Source organism: Nyctereutes procyonoides, unplaced genomic scaffold, assembly GCF_905146905.1.
Source record: "Nyctereutes procyonoides isolate TBG_1078 unplaced genomic scaffold, NYPRO_anot_genome, whole genome shotgun sequence".
Taxonomy (NCBI): Eukaryota; Metazoa; Chordata; class Mammalia; order Carnivora; family Canidae; genus Nyctereutes; species Nyctereutes procyonoides.
In genome coordinates this window covers 28,946,444-28,972,156 of record NW_026575135.1, presented here as the reverse complement: position 1 = coordinate 28,972,156, position 25,713 = coordinate 28,946,444, and the positions used below count along the sequence as shown (strand labels likewise).

The following is a 25,713-nucleotide window of genomic DNA, read 5'->3' as shown; positions in this document are numbered from 1 at the left end:
ATGTAATAACCTTCCTCATAGATTGCACACCTTCTTTCTTCTTTAGGAATGGTGGACAGTGCCATGGACCTGATCTTGATCAATTCCCTACCTCTGGTGTCTGATGCGGAAACATCCCTCACCTGCATCGCCTCTGGGTGGCGTCCACACGAGCCCATCACTATAGGAAGGGACTTTGAAGCCTTAATGAACCAGCACCAGGATCCCCTGGAGGTTACTCAAGATGTGACCAGAGAATGGGCTAAAAAAGTCGTTTGGAAGAGAGAAAAGGCTAGTAAAATCAACGGTGCCTATTTCTGTGAAGGACGAGTTCGAGGAGAAGCAATAAGGATCCGGACCATGAAGATGCGCCAGCAAGGTAATATGCCCCCTAGTCGGGGGCTCGAGAGGCCACTGAGACTCCCACGCAGCCCCCGCTTGGGCAGCTGCTCAGTCAGAGACCGGGCGTGGACCGTGTGGGTGTGGGGCTGGGAGACCGTGTCTGGCTTTCCCAGCATCGCTGTCTCTAGGACACAGTATCCGGGATAAGAGAGCCTGGCCACCCGGCTCACATTCGACCCCTTCACGAGACGCCTGCCTAGGTCATGAGATGGAATGAAGTCTATTATACATTGTACTAAGAGCTCCATGGCCTTTTTGGAGATAGGAACATGTCACATGTATGTAATGGGAAAATAGCAATGAAGACAGCTGTCCATGCCAACACATAAGCTGTTTTGAGCTTTCTTGTTGATTTTTCATTAGATTCTTCCTTTTGCTTGCCCCTGTGTATTCTTAACAGAAGTTAATGTTTTCAGGGGACAATGTGGTAGAAATTAAGAACTTAAGAGGGAAGCACCTATCAGTAACTCACCTTGGTTACTTACTCTATCGGTTATCTGTTGTTACAGTGACGCTGTGTACCACACAACCGCAAACCGTCAGAGTGGCACCCGACAGTAAGCATTTGTAACTTGAGAGTGGAAGGCAGGTGGGCTGATTGGGTGACTCAGCTATCCTTGACTGGGCTTTCTCACACATGGTTGTTGGCTGACTGGAGACCTTGGCTGGGCCAGCCTGGCTCTGTTCCATGCCTCTATTATCCCTTCGCAGGCTAACCTGGGTATTCTCACAGAGATGGCAGACGTGCAAGAGGACAGGGGAAACATACAAGGCTTTTTGAGACTTAGCCTCAGTATTGTATGCTTTCATTCCTATCTCATTTTATTGCCCAAAGAAAGTCCAATAGCAGAGCCTAAAGTTGGAATGGATGGACATCACACAATTAAATGGCAAAGCTTATGGAGACAGGGAGGGATAAAGAATTGGGGCCCTTTTTGCAGGCTAACATTCTTGGAAAAGAAACCATGATTTCATTTTATAAGTTGAGTAACCACACTTAGCTCCCAGAACACCAGGACTTTGAAGGGAAATGTTGAGGGGCTTCTACAAAGGGGCATTTGCTACTGCCTCACAAGGCAGTGATGTGATGGAGCCTTTTTCCCAAAATACAAGTGGTTCTAAGCTAAATCTTTAGGCCAGTCCAACAAATTGAGGCAGTTGGAGGAGACAGTATTGTGAATATCATTTAATGATTCTATTTTGCCCTAAGTCTCCCAGGCCTGGACAGGCAGGTAGATTCCAGGTATCTTGGTGCTACTTGCTGGGAGGAAGGCACAGAATTCCAGCAAATATGACCTCTCCTTGTCCTGGCTGGAATAATCTGGCCACTCACGCATCAGCCCTTTTTTTTCCTGGACTGATCATACCTATAGCGAAGGGGTCCTTTCTAGATTGATGTCATCATAGCCACCAGGACAGTGGCCTGAGAATGTGTCTTTTCAGGAGATAATGACCTTGTGAATTCTTTAGAGGTTGATTTTTAATTGCAAAAGTGACCCATATAAATAACACCCCTCTACACATATCTCTGATTGGCAATTTTTTAATATAGGAGTCTGCATTTTTTAGGTCTGTGTTTCTCAAAGTTGAACATGCTTATAGATAGATCACCTGTGGGTCTTGGTAAAATGCAGAATCTGATTCAGTAGGTCCTTGAGGAGCTTCCTGAGATTGTGCACTTCTAACAAGGTCCCAGGTTATAAGGTACCTCTGGGCTGTGGACCATACTTTGGGTAACAAGGGTTTAGAGTCAGCCCCTAGCTATGTTCCACCTGAAAACATTTCTTTGAATTTGTTAATGTCCATAATTAAAAGATTTGAAAGCAGCAAGCTCATTTTAAAGTCAAAAGTGATAAAAATCACTATCCATTACAAATGAAGGAAAAGGTTTTCTTAGCAAAACTGTAATGGTCACCTTTAAATGACACTAGGGTGAGTGGGAAAAGTGTACAACAGACATTCCCAGGAATGCAGCTCTCCGGTGAGGGAAGAGAGTTTGAACAAAGGGATGTGAGGTGTGCCAAAGCTATCATGGCTAAAAAGTCAGCTCTATTATTTTTCACATTGTCATTCGGGATTTGACTTGTATAAAGAGTTATGCCTTTCTGCTGACATTTCCACATTCTGAATGAAGATAATCTGAGATTTGTGCCCTAGTGGCTTTATAGGAAAGAAATGTTGAAGTGCCACTGTGCCCTTTTCAGGCTGGCCTGAGCCTGTCCTTCACTGTGAAAATAAGAACCTGGAGAGTATATTAAACTGGAATTTTGGGAGTCAAAGACCAGCTCTAATGACTGCTTCAAACTGAAAGTCTAGGCCAGTGAAGGTTAAGGAGAGCTTAAATTCAGTTAAATGAGGTAAAGGCAGGCTTGCTAGTGAGAGAGTGTGGCGAGAAGATGGCTTTCAGACTCTTATTCACCTGAGTTTTAATTCTGTCTCCACTACTCACCAGCTCTGGGTAAGCCTCTTAATATCTGTTGGTCTCATTTTTCGTCATCTGTGAAACGAGAATAACAGTATCTTAAGTTTTAAATAAGGTGGTGTGTACAAAAAGCCAATTCTCATGAATGTGTTTAGATGAAGATTTGGGGACACCTGGGTGGCTTAGAGTCTGCCTTCGGCCCAGGGCATGATCCTGGAGTCCCTGGATCAAGTCCCACATCAGGCTCCCTGCATGGAGCCTGCTTCTCCCTCTGCCTGTGTCTCTGCCTCTCTCTCTGTCATGAATAAATAAATAAAATCTTAAAAAAAAAATAACAGAGAGAGAGAATTTTACCACATATATTTGAGAACTAAATGAGACCACCAATATATTTGGCTCATAGTAAATCTTCAATAATCATCACAGTGCCTAGGAATAAGCAATAATTTTAGTAAGACTATTTTTCTACTCGGTTGTAGAAAAAATTAATACTATCCATTAACATAATTATGGAAATTTATAAAAAAAATAGAAAAATAGGTAGCGCTTTCTCTCCTGCATTGTAATAGCAACATCTCAGGCTGTTGAACGGATTCGGTTTATTTTGCTGACCATCCAGTAGCTGAAATACGGCAGGAGGAAAGTAATATCCTTTATGGTGAATCAGGAAAACCTTCGCATCTATGTCTTCGTGACACTATTAATTCCCTAGTAAAACATTGTGGGATCTCAGAGGCGCCTGCCCAGGGACATAGCAGGATAGGATAAACATCGATGTATTCCTGCTTGCTGCTGACTCGTGCATCTGGGGAGGAAGTGGAAAATCCATTTGAGATGTGCCAAAACATGCTTAAATTGGCTCTCACACGCCAAATGGTCAAACTGTTTTTTATCAATGGCATCATGCAAAAAAATCAAAAGCAGTTTGTTCAGACCTCACTGGTGATTTCATTTGGGGGTAGGGAGGTATAAATGAAGTTTGAAGCATTTTCACAGCCAAGTTGCTGTCTCAGAATGTTCCATCTGGAAGAAACATAGGTTATTTCCTTCCTATTTTCATTTGAGAAATAGCTGTACTTTAAGATCATCAAACCTTCCAAATGTGATTTGTGAAGTTAATAAAGAGGAGCAAGCCATTTGTATTTAAATAATATGAATGAATGTGTTAAAAGCATAAAGAAAATAGGAAAACTTGAAATCAGATTCATTCATTTATTCTTTCATTCCCCAAGTATTCTTAGGGCCTCTTTTTGTGTCACGTGTGGGAGATGTGGTGATGGTAACATTTCTTGAAAACTTAGGTACGTGACATTCCCCTCGCAATTTTATATACATTACTATATAAGTTAGACTTTACTGAAATGTGTGTCTGGTGAGGACTGTTACGGCCCTGTATTAAGAGATGGGCCTTACAGCTATTGCAATTTAGGTGCATTCACACACCTGGTTTCCATTGTTGGGCCTGGACAGGTTGCCTCAGACTGATCCCAGAAGCCAGGCCCTAACTCACACCCTGTGCTGCCCTTCGAAACAGATGTGAACTTAGGTCTTGGAGTGTTCAGTCTAGCTGGGGAGCTGCACTGTGTGGGGCCTGGAATGGAGCTGTGCAGGGCATTGGGAGAATAGCCTTGGGGTACTTACCCCGGATCCCAGGAGATATGTAAGGCCCCTAGAGAAACAGACACCCACATGGAGACTGATGATGAGTGGGATGTGGTTAGACATGGGGGAAGGGAAGGAGGAAGTTTATGACTTGGTCATGAGTGATAACGTGGTCCATTTGCAGAACTGAATATGGTTGAGAATGGCTGCAACTGAGAACTAAGACAGTGGGCCTGGAGTAAGAGGGTCTGGAGAGATAGTGTTGTTGAATGTGTGGGTGTCTTGAGTTTGTGTCTCAACTTTCACACAGACTCACAGTCAGGAAGCCTTGGGTAAGGAGCAAAGTCACCCTTAACTCCGTCTCCCACATGGGTAGCCAGTGGATATACCTACCTTCTTTATAGCACGGTTGTGAAATTGTACAAAATAATAATGGACATAGAACACCACTATTACCCTTAGTCTTTATCATTAAAGGAGACACCCAAAATTGAACTCAGTTGTATTGCATCTTGAGAAACATCTTTATTTATAACTGTTACTACCATCTATTCTCCTCTCCAACCCTTACAGAATACGCAAATCACATTCTTAGTTAAGTTCTGTCAATTAGTCCATCCAAATGACCTTGAACAAGCCATCTTCAAATTCAGGCCCTAGCGATCTCATTTATAAATGAGGTGCCAGAACTTTAAAGCCTCTGGAGTGCTAACATTGTATAACCTATGGAAGGCTTCCACAGCCAAGTAACCTAGTTCAAATCCTGACTCTCCTATGAACTTACTGGGTAGTTGGACAAGTTACTTTACCTCTGTACCTTCATTTTCTCATTTGTAAAATTAAGATAATTGTAGTACCCATCTGACAGAGATATTGTGAAAATTAAATATGTGTAAAGTGCTTAGAAAAAGTAGGGCCTGATAGCACTATTGAGAGGTGCTTATTGTTTTTATGATCCATTCAAGTCACATGACATTAATCTGCATAGTGTCCACGCTGGGCTTCTGTGTCATCCAAGTACAGCATGAAGGTTGTAGATTCCTTTATTAGTACTCAGCAGAGAACAGTCAACCTGGAGCCATTCATGCAGGAAGGGACAGGCTGGATAGCAGTAGAACCCTGCTATAACCACTTAGGTAGAAACCTACCTAAGAAAAGAGGGGGCTTAAAAGCCACAAAAGCTGAAACAGCAAAGAACTACGGAGTGGGGGGAGAAAGAAAAGCCCCATTGGAGTGGAGCCCGTGGCAAATGTCCATTCCTTTTCAGGATACAATGCTGAGTGAGAAGTTCTATGGTCAGTTCCATGATTAGATTGTCACACAAAGGGGCAGAAGGTAAAAGCAAACCACAGAGAAAGGAACAACAGTATAAAATGGTCACAAAAGATTGTTACAGGGGCCTGGGAACATGCCACAGAGAGCAAGCGCCACACACGTCAGGATCGCTGAGGGAAACACCTGGTCACTGTGAGCAGGAGCTCCATCAGGTCCCCCTGCCCGTGGTCCCTCCCTGCCTTCCCTGAATGCTCCATCCCTCTTAGTACCTTGGAGAAAGCTGCCACCTGCACCCAGGTGACAGACGGCTGCCCAGCTGTGTTGCCATCTCTTTATATTTGGGAAGGACACTGAACTCTTCTAAGTACCTGGGGGCTTGGAATACATCATTTCATACTCCCAGCAACTTTTCAAAGTAAATACTCGTACTTCTAAATTACAGACAAGGAAGCTGAGATATTCAGAGGTTACATAACTCCTTCAAAGAGATCTAGTAAGGGGGTGAGGGGGCACAGCTTTAAGCCTAGGACTGTCTTCCACACTCCCAGTGCCCTTTGACCCACCCCATTCTCCCTCTAGGTATGTATGCCTCATGTCACAAGAGGCATTTTTGTGGGTGTCCTGGCAGGGCCCTGTGCCTGGGTCAGCACACACAGAGAAGAACAAGTAGATGAACCTATAGCTGAGTCCTTCTGAGTATAGTTGCAGGCATCTCCTGCCCCCAGGGTAGCCCTCTAAGCCCATGACGTGCTCCATACCTAATCAGCCTCTCTCAAGCCACTAGTCTGAAAGCCACAGAGGAGACAGGAAGGAAGGCTGACTGACCCCGTGCTCCATAGCAGGCTGGTTCCTAGGTTGAAACTCCATGGGGATCCAAACCTTAGGGTAGAGAGTGCTTTGCTATTGATTTCTAATTTAGGTGGCTTCTGGTCAGAGGATTTGTTCTATAGAATATTGATTCTTTGTTATTTATGGAGATGGGGTTTGTGGCTTAATAAGGGAGACAATATGCTTGAACATGTGTTCTTACAGCTGGCTGGGTACAGGGATCCATGAATATCCAACAGATCTTTAATTGCATTATACAGTTTTTCTTTATTTGTCCTTAGTAAATTTTTGTCTGTTTGATGAATCAGTTTCTGAAAGTTTCCACAGTGTGGATTTGTCCATTTCTTTCTTTACTTCTGTCAGTTTCGGTTTCATGGGTTTAGGAGCTATTGTTGGATGCATATATAAGTTCAGGATTACTATTTCTTCCATTTATTATATCATCATGTAAAGACCATCTTTATCCCAAAAATTTTGTTTTGGCTTTAGAATAAACTATTTTCTTCTAGGGACGCCCGGGTGGCTCAGCGGTTGAGCATCTGCCTTTGGCCCAGGGCGTGATCCCAGGGTTCCGGGATCGAGTCTCACATCAGGCTCCCTGCATGGAGCCTGCTTCTCCCCCTGCCTGTGTCCCTGTCTCTCTCTGTGCATCTCTCATGAATAAATAAATAAAATCTTTTAAAAATAAATAAATAAATAATTTTCTTCTGACATAAATATTGCAATACCAGCTTCTTTCAATTCATATAAGTCTGGTATATATTTTTCTATCCCTTTACTTACAAGCTTATGTGTTATTATGTTTAATGTGTAAGTCATGAAAAAGCATGTGTATTATATATGTATTTAAAAAAATTCATTCTAGGGTTCTCTGGCTTTTGACATACATTTGGCAGAATCTATCTTTTCTGTTTGTTATGATTTTTATTTGGGCTTTTTTCTAGGCTTTCATGTTTCTCCTGCCCTCCATGTTTAGGAAAGTTATATGTCCCAATTCTCTTCTTTTAGTGCTGATTGTTACATTTTAAAAATTGGCTTAACTTGCATGTCAATTATATCTCAATAAAGCTAATTTTTTTTTAAAAATGGCTTACCTCAAAAAAGCTAAAGTTAATCCCCTCTTATTTTTGTAATTGTGTGTCTCTGTAGATTATGATGTAAATTAAGGGAATTAAGAAATTGTTGTGGTTGGGAGAATGTTAGAAGATTTTATTCACACATCTTGTCCAACAAACCAAAGCACTTGGGCAATGTTATCTTCCATGACTGACAAAAAGACAGATGTTTCCAAAAGAGTTTTATAAGTCAAATATACAATGGCTTCTCCTCGGTCCTCTCAGTACTGCCCAGTTCCATAACTATGTCAGTATGTGTGTATCCCTATACATTTGATTGTATATTTATATTATATAATATATATTTTATATATAATTAAGGGGAAGAAGGGTCCCATCTTTGCCTTATTATCCAATATCCTAATATTTACACCATTAGTAATAAGTCCAGCATTGTGCTGATTCCATTTGAGAAATGCCTGGGGTGTTCTAAAGCAATTAGAGTTAGTTGATCAACACAACCCAAAAGGTCCATGACCCAAAAGGGAAGAGCCATTTGGCAAATGTCTAACCGTTTCTACTCTTTTCCACTTTGAGAAAACTTGGTAGGGATTGGAGAAAGATGGTTGATTCATTGTTAATATAGTTGAGAGCTAATATCAGGTCTTTGACAACAGATATTCGTCAACATAATGTCCCCATCTCCCCAATGAGGTTTTTGGGGAAAAAAATGTGTATATGTATATTGTATGTATATATTTACATTTTTACAAAGAAAATGACTCTTCCTTTCATCACATTTTTCAAAAACTTAATGAAGTTTAAGACACATTAGCTCCCCTTTTTCCTGTCCTACCAATGAATCGAATTCTGGCAAGGGCCAGCCCTCATCATCTGAAGTTCAAAGTTCAGTTGCTCCTGAAGAAAATATGTGACTTCATTTTCTTGTTTTCTTTCCCTCTCTTAAAAGCTTCCTTTCTACCAGCTACTTTAACCATGACTGTGGACAGGGGAGATAATGTGAACATATCTTTCAAAAAGGTGTTGATGAAAGAAGAAGATGCAGTGATTTACAAAAATGGTGAGTACATGTTTTGTTTCCTACAAGCACGAGGTGTGAGAAATCAGAGCATGAGATGTATTGGGTCATCATTCCGGTGCAGTCTTAGGGGCAGATGTTTGAAGCAAAGCCATTATGATGTAAGCCAGTTAAATCTTATTAAAGAAGCTCTATGAGGCAATGTGGTTGGTTGCTCAAAGCAGAGATTCATATACAGACATGAATGTACATACATTCTATATTTATGAATGTGTAATAAGAAATTGTGAATGTACAGTAAAACCCCATCATGATGATAAATGAGGTCCCAAATTCAGCCATGAAAAATGTGACGTTGCTTGATTGCAAGGTGAAGGAAATTACAAGACTGAGCTTGGGAAGCCAACTGGCACTAGGTCTGGAAATCCAACTGTGTCTTACAAATCTGTCCAGGTCCAACTGTGGTTTGGCACCATCTGGTGGCAGTTGTCTGATCCCCTGAAGTACTGATGGGGATCATTCTGAGTTCTGTGGGTGGATAGGACTTCCAGATTGGAGTAGTGATTCTAGGTATCTCCTGGTTAATGGATTAGTTGGCAGGGGTACCTTTACTTGTTCATCTTTTTCTGCAGAAGATAAACACTTTAGCCTTAGCTCTATCTTCATCTATTTGGTGGTAGACGGTACAGACCAACCTATCTGCTCTGTCACCACAACTTTCTCAATTTTGAGGAGAGCATTAAATGGCTCAGCCTTTTCATTCTTCCACATCCAATATGCTGGGCACATTTTCTATATCCAGTCAGAGACAACTGATGAAGTTGGGGAGCCAGATGGGGAAACAGGAGTGTCTGTGTGTGACCCACTGTTCTCTACTCTTCTCCCTTGCTAGGTTCCTTCATCCACTCAGTGCCCCGGCACGAGGTACCTGATATTTTAGAAGTGCATCTGCCTCATGCTCAGCCCCAGGATGCTGGAGTGTACTCAGCCAGGTACATAGGAGGAAACCTCTTCACCTCGGCCTTCACCAGGCTGATCGTCCGGAGTAAGTGATTGAAAGGCCACAATCTGGGATGATTTGGTTGTTAGGATCTTTAGCTGCAAGTAACAGAAACTGACTCTGGCTACTTAAGCAAAAACCAGGGACTGGCTGGAAGTATACTAAGGACTCCAAAAAAATTGGTGAAACTACTGAAAAGCAAGTTTCCAGAAAAGATAGGCCCCAGAGAAGATGTGGGGCGCTCAGCATGGGTGGGGGTGGATGAGCTTTCTTTCCAGGGGGATACTCTTACTCTAACTGTGCTTTAGCAATGTTTCTTTTATTTCCAACATTTGAATTACCGGGATAAAGGGTGTCTTCCAACCCTTGATTTCAGCTCTGGTCATGATCTCAGGGTTGTCAGATTGAGCCCCTTGTCGGGCTCTACAATCAGTAAGTAGTCTGCTTTAGATTCTTTCCCCCTCCCGTTCCTTCCTCCTCTATTCCTCTGTCGTTCTCCTCGTGATCTCTCTCTCAAATAAAAAAAAAAAATTCCTTAAAAAAACCCAAACAACAACCACATTAAGCCTCCTGTAAATACCACACTTTCCAGATTATTTAACTGTCAAATGGCATTTCTATTCTCATTTTTGAAAAATGCGCATGAGTTAGAACTAGTAAAAACTCCACCCCCACCCTTTTACAACTATCAAAACTTCCCTTGAATTTTCTTGACTGTACCAAGTATTCATGATATTAAACAACTCAGGTCTACTTAGATGACAGAACATTTGGGTTGCTCTGTCATTCTTCTAATGATTGGAATCTCTAACTTATGAACAATTTTGCTTTGCATTATATTTATTCATTTGTTCATTCAACAAATATATATTGATTATAACTCTGTGCCCAGCATCATTTTGGTATGAAAATACGAGGGATAAAAAGATGAATCACTGTCCCTTGGGTAATTCTCACAGTAGTTACATAGGTAAACGGAGAAATAGTTTTGCATTATGACATTATAAGTATGAAAAGTGTAGCTCATCTGGTTTTGGCAGGTGTAATCCTCTCTTATTCCCTACTCTCATGGAGAGTCCAAGTGGCAAAAGCACAGTTTGCCTTCATTTTGTTTAGGTGGCTTCTCTCCAGTCTAATACAACACCACGTACTGGGGGCACTCAGAGTCTAGGGTTTATGGGGATACTTTCTAGTAATAGCAGAAACGTCAGATGTTGACATATGGTAAAAGATTTAACTTTTTTTAAAATGTCAAAACAAACATGACTTAATATAGACTAGAATGTGAAACTCACCTGAACTTTTAATACAAAGTGAAAGATTTCAAAACACATTTTGATCTCTAGCTTATCTCTTGAGATTGCTAGGAGCACATGGTAATTCCTTTGCTATTAGGGGTATTTTGGTGAAACTGTTTGAGAAGCACTGCTAAATATCTAAAATAATTCTAAAAAAGTTTGAGTTAGGCTATGATCATCCCATTTAAGAGTATTTTTCCCCAGTGGGATTTATTTGAGGTTTTAAGCAATGAGGTGCAGCTGAAGGCATTTGTCTATTTCTCATAACTGTAGGCATCTCTTCAGGACAAAATTGAAATCTAGGAAAATATCAGTGCATAAAGACTTTGTGTGAAAAATCCCACTGGTTGTATTTATAGGATTTCTTTTCAATATAAATTCTCTGACAAAAGATTTATTATAACCATTGCGTTTATAGGATTTCTCTCTGTATGCATGAACATTTGGTTTCCTAAAATATAAAACCTCAGGGCTTTTGAAGAAAATTAATAGAAACCTGATTGCATCTTGTTGCTTATCAACGAACTCTTTTCCTGGCTTCTCCATCCCCAAGAGATCACCTCAATTTTCCCCTCAAGCTTTATTCTTTAATCTTTTCCAGGAGTAGGGGAGAAGCTGAGAAAGGTCTATAGATACGTAGAGCCCTAGAGATAATAGTTTAATGTAACAGGATGCCCATTTTCTTCTCCATGGGCTGCCATCATTAGTTTTAAACACCTGTAAATAACCTGTGGTCTGGCTTTTAAGAAATCACTAATTGTGCAGAAGTATTTTTCCCTTTATATATTAAGGCATGTAAATATTAACTTCTAGGTATTTTGCAGCTTTATCTATTAAGTGGAAGTCTGTAAGAAAGGGTCTATGTAGGGACGCCTGGGTGGCTCAGTGGTTTAGAGCCTGCCTCCAGCCCATGGCGTGATCCTGGAGTCCCAGGATCAAGTCCCACATCAGGCTCTCTACATGGAGCCTGCTTCTCTCTCTGCCTATGTCTCTGCCTCTCTTTCTCTCTCTCTCTCATGAATAAATAAATACAATCTTGAAAAAAAAAAAGGAAGGGTCTGTGTAGACAGTCTTCCTGATTATTTTAGAGAAAATACTGATAACCAGGAATTCTTGCCAAAGAAATTATAAAGTTACATCAGCTGTAGGCACAGGTCCAAGCTTACCCCCTGAGACTAACACTCAGGGACAAAGATACTAGTTCTTTTCAGGTGAGAAATTAAATTTCTGACCACAAAGGGTCATCCCAACACCCCTGACTTTTTTCCTTAATCAGAAGGTATCCTTGGATCCAAATAACCATCTAAAATCACCAAATGGGAGAAAGAAGCATCCAGGAGGGGCACCTGGGTGCCTCAGTCAGTTAAGCATCTGACTCTTGATTTCAGCTCAAGTTAGGATCTCAGAGTCCTGAGATAGAGCCCTACGTGGGAACTCCATGATGAGCATGGGGTCTGCTTGAGAGTTGCTACCTCTCTTGTACCCCTTCCTTTGCTTGCGTGCACTTGCATGCTATCTCTCTCTCTCTTTCATTAATTAATTCATTAATTAATGTTTAAAAATCTTAAAGAAAAAAGAAATATCCAAGAAATAAGAAGCTAGAAGCATTTTACCACTCTTATACTTTAGGTTTTGTATATCTTGTTTCAGTTCTTATGTTTTTTACCTGAAAAACAGGTGGATGCTACTAGCTCCTGCTTGCTTTTTTAGCTGAATCTTTTCTCTATATTACTGTAGACCAAAGGTTCTCATACTCTGGCATACATCAGAATTATCTGGAGGACTTGGCAAGCACAGATTGCTAGGCCACCTCCAGAGTTCTCAGTCAGTAGGTCATGGATGGGGGGTACATTTGGGATTTACAACTCTAGCAGATTCCAAGGTAATGGAGAAGCTATTGGTCAGGGATCAACGTTAGAAAACCATTGTTTTGGCTCTGATCATTTGTGCAGCTCCCAAACACGCCAGGCCTTCCTCCTTCGCCTCACTTTTTCTTGGGACACACTCTATAGCCTATCTTCTTTCCTAATTCTATGGTTATACTGATTCTGCTCACACACCACCTCCTCTAAGAAGCCTTCATTTATACTCTCTTCCATACCTAAGACAGGATAAAGTATTCCTTGTCTTTATTTCTATCCTTATTTCCTGTTTCCATTGTCTAGTTCTCATATAAGACTGTTAGCTTTTAGAGAACTGAGATTGTATTTTGTTTCTCTTCATTTACTAATGTCCAGTAAAATGACTGACATGTTGTAGGGTGCTCACTAAAGGTTTATGGAGTGAATGTGCTCTACTCACCAGAGCCTTGTTTTCCTTAAAAGGATGTGAAGCTCAGAAGTGGGGACCTGAATGTAACCGTGTCTGCACTGTGTGTATGAACAATGGTGTCTGCCATGAAGATACAGGAGAATGCATTTGCCCACCGGGATTTATGGGGAGAACCTGTGAGAAGGGTAAGTCAAGAGCACTAGATGAGTAAATTGTGGATTTCAAAAGCAATCCCTGGGGCACCTGGGTGGAGTGGTTGAGCATGTGCCTTAGGCTCAGGTCATGATCCAGGATCCTGGGATTGAGTCCCACATCAGGCTCCCTGCAGGGAGCCTGCTTTTCCCTCCTGCCTATGTCTCTGCCTCTCTCTGTGTGTCTCTCATGACTAAATAAAGAAAATCTTTAAATAATAATAAAATAAGAAATAATAAAAAGCCATCACTGCTGGAGGTAGAATTTTAACTCTGGAAACCATTTGGGAACAGAAACTACATGGACCATGTTAGGCCATGTGGAAACTCCGTGTGAACTAGAAAAAGATACCCTTTCCTAAAGGTTCTTTATTGATGATCAATACTGTCTGTTCATGCCATAGCTGAGACTGGATTATTTTCCACATTCACTAGGAGAGACCCTTAAAAGAAGACTCATACATTTCAAGGGGTTGAATATTTGACTCTGAATCATCTTTTTTCCCCCCCAAAGCTTGTGAACTGCACACATTTGGCAGAACTTGTAAAGAAAGGTGTAGTGGACCAGAGGGATGTAAGTCCTACGTGTTCTGTCTCCCAGACCCCTATGGGTGTTCCTGCGCCACAGGTTGGCAGGGTCTGCAGTGCAACGAAGGTATGTATCAATCACACCCCTGAACAGAAAAAGTTCTAGTGGGTTTACCAAGGAGATCCAGCTTGCTGGAAATAATAGAGTAAAAATACACCTGAACTATTCACTCAACTATCCATTGCTGAATTACAGGGTTTTAAATCAGAGATGTTTTCATCTCAAGTTAATTATGCTTTCATAATTAAGACTCTGGACCTTATAGAAAGTGCTTCTCATGCACATCATCTGGGGTTCTTATTAAAACACAGATTCTGATTCCATAGGTCTGGACTGGCACCTGAGTTTCCGCATTTCCAAGAAGCTCCCACATGGTATTCATGCTGCTGGTTTTCAGACCAACTTTGAGTTGGAAAGCCATAGAGATTTGTTTTTTCAGTGGGCTATAGATATCAGAGCTCTTAGTTCTGATCCAGACAGAATTTGGGATTTGAAAATAGAGGAAGATCTTTTCTTCTGTGGACATTATGTAGGCAGCACTAACTTCACCTACTCAAAGATTCCCTCTGCCCTGTCTAAAACATACCTGCCTGTTTGGTGAGGCTCAGTGGTATAAGTTTTACATCTTTGCCGTATGAGTTTCATGTGGGCTCTTACACAGTAGCTTGCCATGACTGGGCAGTCAAGTTTATCAGACCCTCCCTAAGGAATGCTAATGAGGTGGATTGGCCAGAGCTCAAAGGTTTTTCAGAATTTACATCACAAATTCAACTCTCTCCACATCTGGCATCTTGGGAGCTATGATGGGGTCCCAGCAACTTTGTAACGATGTTCTGAGTTAGAGCAGTTCAGTAAAAAATAGAAGCAAGCCGCATATGTAATTCAAAACTTTCTAGTAGCCACCTTTAAAAAACAGTTAAAAAAAAAAAGCAGGTGAAATAATTTTTAGGATTCTATTTCACCCAGTAAATAGCTTGGAAAGAAAAATTGAACTAGTCACCCATAGCCTTAGTTTTCTCCCTTCGTCGGTGTTAACAGGGGTTCTGGTGTCTTTGTTTACAGCGTGCCAGCCTGGTTATTACGGGCCAGACTGTAAGCTCAGTTGCAGGTGCAGCCACGGGGAGATGTGTGATCGGTTCCAAGGATGTCTCTGCTCTCCAGAACGCCAAGGGCTCCAGTGTGAGAAAGAAGGTAAAGCAAGGTAACACTGTAGTTGGCACCATGGTCAGCACGTCTGAACTGAGCTCTGCTGGTTCTGATTCTTACTCCAGAAGCCCAGATTCCTCAAGCCACTTCTGCTTCCATCCAGAAGTTGGGAAGGATATATCCCAAACCCTAAAGGACAACATTCCAGCTCTTTCTACAGGCCCTCCTACTGGCCTTCATTTCTCCTTCCACTAGGAACACATGTATTTATTTGGTGGCACATTGAGTGATGACTGGCTGGCTGGGGGCTCCGCCTGTCTCTTCTGTACCCTTCCCTAGGACCCATCTTCTCCCGGGATATGCACACCAGGGAACTACTCTGGAGGCATTTGGACAAAGGATATTTTTGAAAAGAAAGATATAAAAAAGAAGAAGAAAATTAGAAAACATTACCCTCAAAATGAAATTTTAAATAATTCTAGTTCAGAAAAGACCTTAGAGCAAGGAGTCCACAAACTTTGACCCACTGACCAAATCCAGCCCTCTATTTTTTTTCAGCTCTCTATTTTTTTTAACAGCTTCATTGACATACAATTTTTATACCATGAAATCCATCCCTTTTAAATGTACAGCTGAATGATTTTTAGTATATTTACAGAGTTGTGCAACCATCACCACAATCTAATTTTAGAATGCGTCTGTCATACCAAAAGAAACATTGTCCCTGTTGGCCAGAACTCCCATTCTCTGCTCCCCTCAGCCCCTGGCAACCACAAGTTTACTTTATCTCTATAGATTTACTTATTCTCTTGACATTTCATAAACTATAAATGGGATCACACATTTCATGGTCTTTTGTGGCTGGCCTCTTTCACTGACCATACTGTTTTTGAGGTTTAACTGTATTGGAGCATTTATCAGTACTTCATCCTTTTTCTTTCCCTACCATCTGTTGTTATAAAGAAAATCTTATTGGCATGTAGCCACACGAATTCGTTGAGAATGCATAATCGGTGGCTGCTCACACACTACAGCAGGGTTGGGTAGCTAGTTAGCAGGAACTTTCAGCCTGCAAAGCTGAAAATATTTACTGTCTAGTCCTTTACAGAAAAAGTCTGCTAATTCCTGCCCTAGAATACACTTTTTAAAATTAAAAGAAGCATATTCTTATGTATTTTCAAAATTTAAAAATAATGAACATGTGCTATTTTTTCAATCCTACAAATCAAATGTTACAGAAAGAAATCTACACTCAGGGCAGTAAGACTAAGACCCTTAGGGTTTTTTCTCTGTTCTTTTTTAAAATCAGAACAAACATGGGAGGAAAATACCAACAATTGTTTTTCAAAGGCTTTGGCTAAGCTTTAGGTGTTCACTTCTTTCTCCAGTGTTTGGACTTGGCTGCAGGGCAGGAACCTGGGAGGGTCTAGGAAGGGAAGGAAAGGCCTTGGGGCTGCTGGAGGATTGGGTTGAAAATAGCTAACAAGCCAAAGGATTTGAATTTTCAATTTTATGCCTACTTTTCTGTTTTGAGCCTGAGGTTGCAAAAGGTGTGAGAATCTCAGACCCAGATCCAGGCCTTCCACTTTCGGAGAGAAGCCCTCCTCCCCCTTCCCGGATTCTGCTCCACCTCCACCTGCACACCCAGGCTCACCTCTGGAGGACTGCAGGAAATACCCAGTGGCAGTATAGGACAGACTTAACCGCCTTACTAGTGTCAAAGCACTTTTTAAAATTCCTATGCGGGGCAGCCCGGATGGCTCAGCGGTTTAGCGCCACCTTCAGCCCAGGGCGTGATCCTGGAGACCAGGGATCGAGTCCCACGTCAGGCTCCCTGCATGGAGCCTGCTTCCCCTCTGCCTGTGTCTCTGGCTCTCTCTTTCTCTCTGTCTCTCATGAATAAATAAGTACATAAATAAGTAAAAATAACTATGCGAATAACTTCTTAGGATGAAAAATCTGGTAGATTCTAATCATAATCCCTTCAAGTCTACAGATAGGTCAAAGAATTACCCTTGTAGTTCTTAGACCCCTTTTTTTCCGGCTCCATAACTTACTGCATTCTAGGTCAGAGACAAAGGACATCAATAGAAAATACGAATGTTGTGTTTACTGTGTCCCTGCCTCCTCCACCTCCTCTCCCTGGCCCCCAGAACCAACGGCTTGCTGCTCTTGCGGGGGCACTTCTATTATCCACATTCTTCACTAAGTGCTGGACTATTTTCTACCGTGTCTCCTGTTTAGTCACAAAGGGTCTGAGGGTCTCTGGAGCCCTACAATTCAGAATAAAATTGTTAAATTTCAGGATTATTCATTCTCTACAGTGTAGGTATGAGGCAAGGAGTCCTGATACCCTTTTTGCCACCAGAGACATTTTCTTTAAGTATTGGCAGCGACACTTTTCATTTGGCTGTTGCCTAGAAACCAGTTTGGGGCTGTAATTCTAGTCCACTTCACTTCTTGCATATAAATGTGAGTGGTTTTCATCGCCTGCTACTTGCAGATTCCCAATCAGTGGGGATCAAAATGGAGGATCATGTTGGTCAGCAGCAATATCGTGGGTTTGTTTTCTGAGTCAAAGAGGACCTCATTTTTATTTTTGTTTTTTGCTTTTGTTTTTGTTAACATTCTCTTAAAAAGTAAAAGTTGTTGAAAGGTAAGGCCAGGGAAGATGTGGCCATGATGAACATCTTAACCTAGAGACTGTCTGTGCCAGATCCACTGAGGGGAGCACAGCATTATGGCAGAGTGTGGACTCTGGATTCATATAGCTCTGAGCCTCAGTCTTCTCATCTGTAAAATGGAGACTGCAATAGCATCCCCCCGCAAGTTTATTAAAACAATATAATATTTGCAAAGTTCTTAACTGGGATGTGACTTGTCAAATGGTAGCAGCTTTTATTACTGTTGCTGTGTCAAAGATTAGATTTCACAGTGCTGTTTTCCTCATGCAGGCATGCCAAGGATGATCCCAAAGATAGAGGATTTGCCGGATCACATAGAAGTAAACAGTGGTAAATTTAACCCCATCTGCAAAGCTTCTGGCTGGCCACTACCTGCCAATGAAGAAATGACTCTCGTAAAGCCAGATGGGACAGTGCTCCATGTAAGAGTTATTTCTAATCTGACTTCCGACACTACTAATGCTTTCTATTGTAGTAATCACCTCTCTCAAGGCTACATTCCACCCTGGGCTTGCATCCTCTGAACCTGGTATGTTGTTAGCTTGGACAAAATGCCATGTCCCTGGGGAGGTAGAGCAGATTCACTGCAGCCTGGCCAGTGCTATAGTGCAAGGTTAGAAAGAGACGACCACAGTGGAATTGATGAAGATGAGTCCCGAGGATGGGACTCGTCCTGTAGAACTTTCTTTGTGTTTTGAGAGGTATATGTCAGCCTGTGCAGGTTCTACTCCTCACAATATCCCCATGTTCTAACTTCTCATATCAGGAAGAATGAGGTGGTCCTGTGGCCACCAAAGGGTGTGGCAAGGTGTGGCCACATGAATCAGCAGGAGATTCATGTGTTACCTACCATGTGCTACAGGAAATGGAACTTTGATGACTGGTCTACTTCTATTGTGCTCTTTGGAGCAAAAATTAGCAGAGTATGAAAGACAGGAGTTCAGTATAATTTATTTGACTCTAGATAGGATCTACTCCCACATTTCCCATTCAGAGATAATCCATAGAATCCCTTGGATCTGAATACATTCCTTGGGCCCCCTACCTCTAGACTCTGCCCTGTTGCCTTGTTGCTCAGCACTGGTTAGAGTGCTGTCATAGCAATTCTTTTTTGCTGGAGAGGACTAAGCAACTTTTCCAATATGTTTCCCTTCTTTCTTCCAATAATCTCAAATGCACCAAATTTCTCTGTGTCACAAGTGATCTTCAGGAAGTTGCTGTATTTTCCTATCTAAAATTTTTGAAATGCTTATCTGTTTTTTTTTTCTCTCAAAGATGACTGAAAATCAACTTGACAAGAGGGTAGATGTGAGTGGCCTCGTGGGGGCAGGATATGTAGAATGTGCCATTACTGGTTTCTACACATCAGATGTTCCTGATTCCACTCAACTCATTAGGTAGTGAAGCCAACTGACAGCTTCTTAAAATCTTGTTGGCCTTTTCCTGGGTTAGTGGAAGTAACAGCTACCATCTAGTAGTGTAGAGGGTCAACCATGCTATATGCAACATGCTGCATAATATTATCTGTCCTCTTTCTATACAAGTGGAAATTGGTCAGGTGAAGTTGAATAAGGAATTGGTCAAAAGTGACAGAGTAGGGATGTGAATTGAAGTCTGTGTGTCTTCAGAGCCCTGATTTTTCCCGCAGTTTTGTGGGTTTCAGTAGTGCAGTTATAGTGTAGATAGTTCCCAATTATTTCAGGGAGCTATTTTGTCATCTCACCCAGCCATCTCTGTATTCAACCAGGAAGGAACAAATGTTACCAGAGCAATTTAAAGGAATTAGGTTCCTAGCCTGTAAGTGTTTACTCCACACTCCCAAACACACAAACACAACAGCAGGATCTGAGAGGGCATCAATCCAATATAAACTTACAGGGCTACTACAATAGCTTTGGAAATAAGCCAATGATTATACTAGCATTGCATTTGGCTTCCTAATCTCTCCTTAGAAAACTTCTTATCAAACAATGAGATGGGGTCAGTGTTATGGGCCTTTCGTGTGTTTATGCCTCCCTAGAAGCTTTTATTTGTATTTGACCCTTCCAGCCAAAAGACTTCAATCTTACGAGTCATCTGTCAGTGGCCACATTCACCATCCACCGGATCCTCCCCCCTGACTCAGGAGTCTGGGTCTGCAGTGTGAACACAGTAGCTGGGATGGTGGAAAAACCTTTCAACATTTCTGTTAAAGGTAAGCTCCATTTTCTAGAGGAAGAGCTTGCATCCTCAGTACATTGTGTTTATGTATCTTTGGGTGCTGCTCCAAGATAGAAATGTTACCTGAATACTAAAATGCTTTGGAAAATTTCCAGGATACTACACTTTGAAATTTTTTTATATGCATGAAAATGGAAAGGAGGGATTAAGTATATGACCTTTGGAGTTACACAGCCCTGGATTTGATTTTTGTCCCTAATAGCTAGAAAACTTGTATATAGCCCTGAGCAAATGAATTTAACCTCTCTGAGTCTTTCTTGATTTGAAAATAAAGCTTAGTTTATCTACCTCTCCGGATTACTGTGAAGATTTGTTGAATATGCAAAACACCTGGAATTGTGTCTGGCACAACATATCTAGTAGTGTTTATATTACATGAAAAGTTTGACTTCATCATTGTTGTGAGTTCCTATTCATTATTGTGCAGGATAATTTGGAAAATACTTTGAGAATTACTCATGTATTATGAAGTCCAGGCTATGCTGTATAATGAACACAAATAATTTTTTCACATATTCAGCATTGATTATTCTTCCTGCAGTGAATTAATATTTCAAAATTCACATTAATTAAGTAGAGAGGTATGCATTTGTGGTTGAGGGGAAAATGCAACATGGAGGTAAATCCAAGTTAGCTTGGCTGGTATACATAAATACTGCAAGGAATTTTAAGTTTGGAAATTTCTTATGAACCCATTTAAACAAAACAGCTAACAGCTCTCTGATATATTTTGTTGAAAGGCACTGGGCTAAGTACATCACATAAGTCATCTTATTTAATTTTTATAAGAACTTTGTGCAACAGATATTGTTATCACCACTTTACCAGAAAGAAAAGAAGATTCAGAGGGTTTAGTGAACTTGTTTAAAGTAGCATATCTGTTAAGGAGTAAGTCTTAGTTTTGAACCTGGGTCTCCTGAATCCAAATAATGCATCATCATTTCTAGACCATTTTGTTTTCTGAGTCTCCTCTGTTAAAGATTAGGAGTAAGATAACCAATGTTGATTTGTATTTTACCCATTTTGTTACTTGATTAGGAATCTTTGGGCTGTCTGAGAGGTAACGTCCATAAATGAAATAAATGTAAGTGCCCAGAAGATAATCTTTTTTAGAAGACCAATAACAACATTAGCTTAAATATAGCCTTGTAGATTGGATTCTCTACCCTGAACATCCACATAAACTGCCACAGAATTGTTAATATTCTTTTGGATTACTGGAAAAGGCCTTGATCTGTTTTATCACTAGAACATTCACATGACCAAATTATTTCTTATATCTTACATGTTCTTGAAAGGGAGGAAATGATATGCAGACAAGACAAATTACCTTATTTTTAAGCTTCTTGGAATGCTTGCTAGACATGGAAAATAAATAAGTCAAAAATAAACCATGTTGCTAAGATTCAGAAGAGTCAGTTCTAATTTTTATTTTTTAGTAGAAGACACAGCACACAACATCAACGCATAGAAGTGCATAGAAGCATCTGTAGTATTGTTATTGATGTCATATTTATAATGACTTAGCTCTACATGATGGTTAGCTCTTAATGATTTAGCTCTTCATGTCATATTTACTAATATCTATAAAATGAAAATAGGTGTATTTACTGATATTTATAAAATGATAATTAGGTAAATTAATCAGTGTCTTTAATCATAGTACTTTTTTAAAAAGATGTGAGGATTTTTTTTAAAGATTTTATTTATTTTATTCATGAGAGTCACAGAGAGAGAGAGAAGCAGAAAAACAGTCAGAGGGAGAAGCAGGCTCCATGCAGGGAGCTGATGCGGGACTCGATCCTGGGTCTCCAGGATCATGCCCTGGGCCAAAGGCAGACACTTAACCATGGAACCACCCAGGTGTCCCAGATGTAAGGATTTTACTACCAGAATACAAGTTGGTACAATCAATTTGGAAAACTGAAAATATATGCAAAAGTTAAGCATACATATACTTATGACCTGGCAATTCTCCTTGAGGTATAAGCTCAAAAGAAATGAGTATATGTTCAAAAAAGACATCTTCAGTGTACAGAGCAATTTAATTCATAATACCCCAAACTGAAATTAACCCAAATCTTCATCTACATTATAAAGAATAAATAATTTGTAGTGTAGTCATTCCTAATGGGTTGCTCAGGCTGCTATACAAAGTTCCACAGATGGGGAACCCTGGGTGGCACAGCGGTTTAGCGCCTGCCTTTGGCCCAGGGCGCGATCCTGGAGACCCGGGATCGAATCCCACATCGGGCTCCCAGTGCATGGAGCCTGCTTCTCCCTCTGCCTATGTCTCTGCCTCTCTCTCTGTGACTATCATAAATAAATAAATTTAAAAAAACAACAACAAAGTTCCACAGATGAGGTGGCTTAACCACAGGAATTTATTTTCTCAAGTTCTGGAGGCTAGGTAAATGATCAAGGTGTCAGCAGAGTTGACTTCTCCTGAGGCCTCACTTCTTGGTTCATGAATGGCTGTCTTTTCCCTGTATTTTCATATGGTCTTCTTCTGTGTGTGTGTCCGAATGTATTCTTCTTATAAGGGACAACAGTTGTAATGGATTAAGAACAACCTTAATGACCTCATCTTGACTTCATTACCTCTTTAAAGACCCTGTCTCCAAATAAAGTTAGCTCCCAAGGTACTGGGGGTCAAAACTTCCACATAAGAATTTGGGGGGAAACACAGTTCAGCTCATAACATCATACCGTGGAATATTAAACAGAAATAAAAAAGAATTAATTCCTGCAACAATATGGATATCATGGACACAATAACGAGCAAACAAAAATACATGCTTTGTGATTCCATTTGTCTAAAGTTAAAGACAAGGCAAAACTAACTGAAAGTGACAAAAGCCAGGATAATAGTTCCCTATTGACGGGAAAGGGTCACAAGAGTGTCTTCTGGGGGGCTGGAAATGTTCCTTGTCTCAATCTGGGTGATTGTTACATGAGTGTGTACACAGGTAAAGTCCCTCAAGCTAAATATACTTAAGATTTTTGCACTTTATGATATGTATATCTCAGTACAAATTATTAAAAGACAAAAAATAAAATGATATATTACTAAGAGGAACCTTTGGAGCAATTTGTTTCACGCTTATAAAAGTATCACAAGATACTAGTATTTATAGCTACAATAAAATAAGCATTTGCTGTTTTAAGCAAAGAGGTGGTGTTATTTGCTCATATAAGGGAAGCATGACTTAACAAATGAATTTATTCACAGAAGTGCACTCTTCTCAGAAACTACTGTAAGTAAAAACACTAGCAGAATCTGAAAGATCCTATATTATATAACATACATATTTGGGTGTGTTTTTAAGGATGGGCTGACAGAGCTGCAGAACTTACTAGAAATTCAATTGTCAAACATTTATGCAGCCCCTGTAAACCATATATGGTCTTTGCCCTAATGGAGTTTAGAGTCCATTGCGATGTTTTACAATATTTTGATCACTATCACCTTTACCAAGGAACCCCTTTAGAAATTTATTCCCAAACTCTCCTCCCATCACCATAAAATGTTAATATAATGAATATACTGCATATCTATTTGTGCACTGTGGCCCTTTGGAAGGCCACAACCATTGTAATATCTAAGGCTTTTTCAATCCTGAGAGAACCCACTTTAACCTACATGGGGGTGCTATTTCACCCTATTGAGAATATATGGTCTTTAAGGTGGGCAGATTATTCTAAATTATCTGGTGGACCTACTCTAATCATATGAGTCTGTAAAATTAGAGAATTTTACCTAGCTATAGTCAGAAAGAGATATCACAATGAAAGAAGGATCAAAGATATATGATGTTGTTGACTTTGAAGATGGAGGAAGGGACCACAAGCCAAGGAATGTAGGTGGTTTCTAGAAGTTGGAAAGAACAAGGAAACAGAGTCTCCTTTGAGCTCCCTTACAGCCCTACTGACACCTTGATCTTAGCCCAGTGAGACCTATGTCTGACTTCTGACCTCCAGAATTGTAAGAATAAATCTGGGTTGCTTTAAGCCAAGGAAGAGAGAAAGAGAAAGAGACCATGCATAGTCTAGAAGAAGACCAATATCAAATGATCACACAAAATCTCTAAGAATAATAAATTCTGAAAATTGCAATGAACTAACAGGGTGAGTTCTTTGAAGCCCAACTGAGGTTCTGGTATAACCCCTTTGAAGAAGTCCCATCAGAGCTGATTGCTGAATGATCCCCTAAGAGGTAACAGGGAATGGTGGGAGGTCTAGGTACATTGCTTACGGGAGAACAGTATTTACAAAAAATCGGAGACAGAAAGGAGACGGGGTGCATTGTTAGTTGGATGAATTGAAAGATCAGTGGCACTGGATGGTATCGGGTGAGGGGAAGAGGAGGCAGGGGCTCAATTGTGTAAGGCCTGGCAGGTCACAAAATGAATTTTGGATTTTATTCTAAACATGATGGGAATCCATGATAAGGACTTGAGCAGGGGAGTGATCATATTTTAAGACATACTTTGTGGATAGTGGTTTGGAGGGGCAAGAGCAAAGCCAGGAGATCACAGCACAGGCGACTGCATTGAATCTGAACAGAGAACTCTAAGAGTGATACAGGAGACTGGGGGAGTTCTTGGGCCCTGAGACTTCAACCACCAGCTGGTGCTAGGTTCTTGACTTCGTTATGAGAAAGAATTCAAGCAGTTCAGAGTATAGCAGAAATTTTATTGCAAAGCCAAAGTACACACCGAAAGGGGATGGGCAGAGTGCAGCAGGTACACTCTGATACAGGATCTAAGTCACCCTGGTTGGACGCAGAGTCATGCTTTTTATGGATAGTCATAAGGAGCAGGTGATAGATTCTTGAAAGGTTCTGGGAATAGGTGGGGACTTCTAAGAAATCTGCATATCATTACTCATTCTGTATGTCAGCTACTATGTGCAGGCGCATCCTAATTTTTCTCTTACAGATATTTCATAGTCAAGATGTGCAAGGAGTACTTTAGCACCCCCCAGTGAAGGAGTCATTCTTTGTCATTTGCAGGCTAATCTGTGTGCATGCGCACCATGGGCTTGAGCAACAACAGGATGCTTATGGCCCTGAGAAACCAGAGAGCTATCACAGATTTTACTCAGTTGTCACAAACACTGTCAGGTATCAGACTGCATTCCCTGTCTTTTGTTTGCAGTTACCCAGTGTTTCACTATTGTACCTGCCTCAAGAGGGTTTTGTTGGAAATGTAAGGTCACTAATCCTCTATCCCCACCATAGAGCAATAATCCAACTCCAAAGACTAATCTGATTGTTGAAAATTTTGTTTAGTTCTTCCAAAACCCCTGAATGCCCCAAACGTGATTGACACTGGACATAATTTTGCTGTCATCAACATCAGCTCTGAGCCTTACTTTGGGGATGGACCAATCAAATCCAAGAAGCTTCTATACAAACCTGTTAATCATTATGAGGCTTGGCGGCATATTCAAGGTAAGATTTGAACAGGAAAGATTCAACCTAAAGAGGTGGCACCAGGAGAAAAAAAAATCCTCAAATATAGAAATCCTCTCTCCCACTCTCATTTCTCTGCCCAAAGGTAATGGCTGTAGCAGAGGATTCCATTTCAGAGTATTAGAGAATTACCTACCAAACCTTAGATATCACCATGCCTCTGATTTCCTAAAAAGGGCACTCTTCCATACTGTATATAGGTAATTGAGGAAATTACTAAAAGGAGAACAAAAGGA

The 25,713-nt window shown here is 40.8% G+C and overlaps 1 protein-coding gene across 2 annotated transcripts in view; it reads left to right on the top strand.

Annotated features, from left to right (window-relative positions):
* TEK (TEK receptor tyrosine kinase) overlaps window positions 1-25,713 on the top strand; it is a 98,943-nt gene that overhangs the window by 42,513 nt on the left and 30,717 nt on the right. For both annotated transcript variants that reach the window (XM_055302007.1, XM_055302006.1), the window contains exons 2-10: window positions 47-358; window positions 8,534-8,644; window positions 9,495-9,647; window positions 13,225-13,356; window positions 13,877-14,017; window positions 15,014-15,142; window positions 18,052-18,203; window positions 19,831-19,975; window positions 25,295-25,456. In XM_055302007.1, the coding sequence (XP_055157982.1) occupies window positions 47-358; window positions 8,534-8,644; window positions 9,495-9,647; window positions 13,225-13,356; window positions 13,877-14,017; window positions 15,014-15,142; window positions 18,052-18,203; window positions 19,831-19,975; window positions 25,295-25,456 (1,437 nt within the window). The remainder of the gene's footprint in view (window positions 1-46; window positions 359-8,533; window positions 8,645-9,494; window positions 9,648-13,224; window positions 13,357-13,876; window positions 14,018-15,013; window positions 15,143-18,051; window positions 18,204-19,830; window positions 19,976-25,294; window positions 25,457-25,713) is intronic.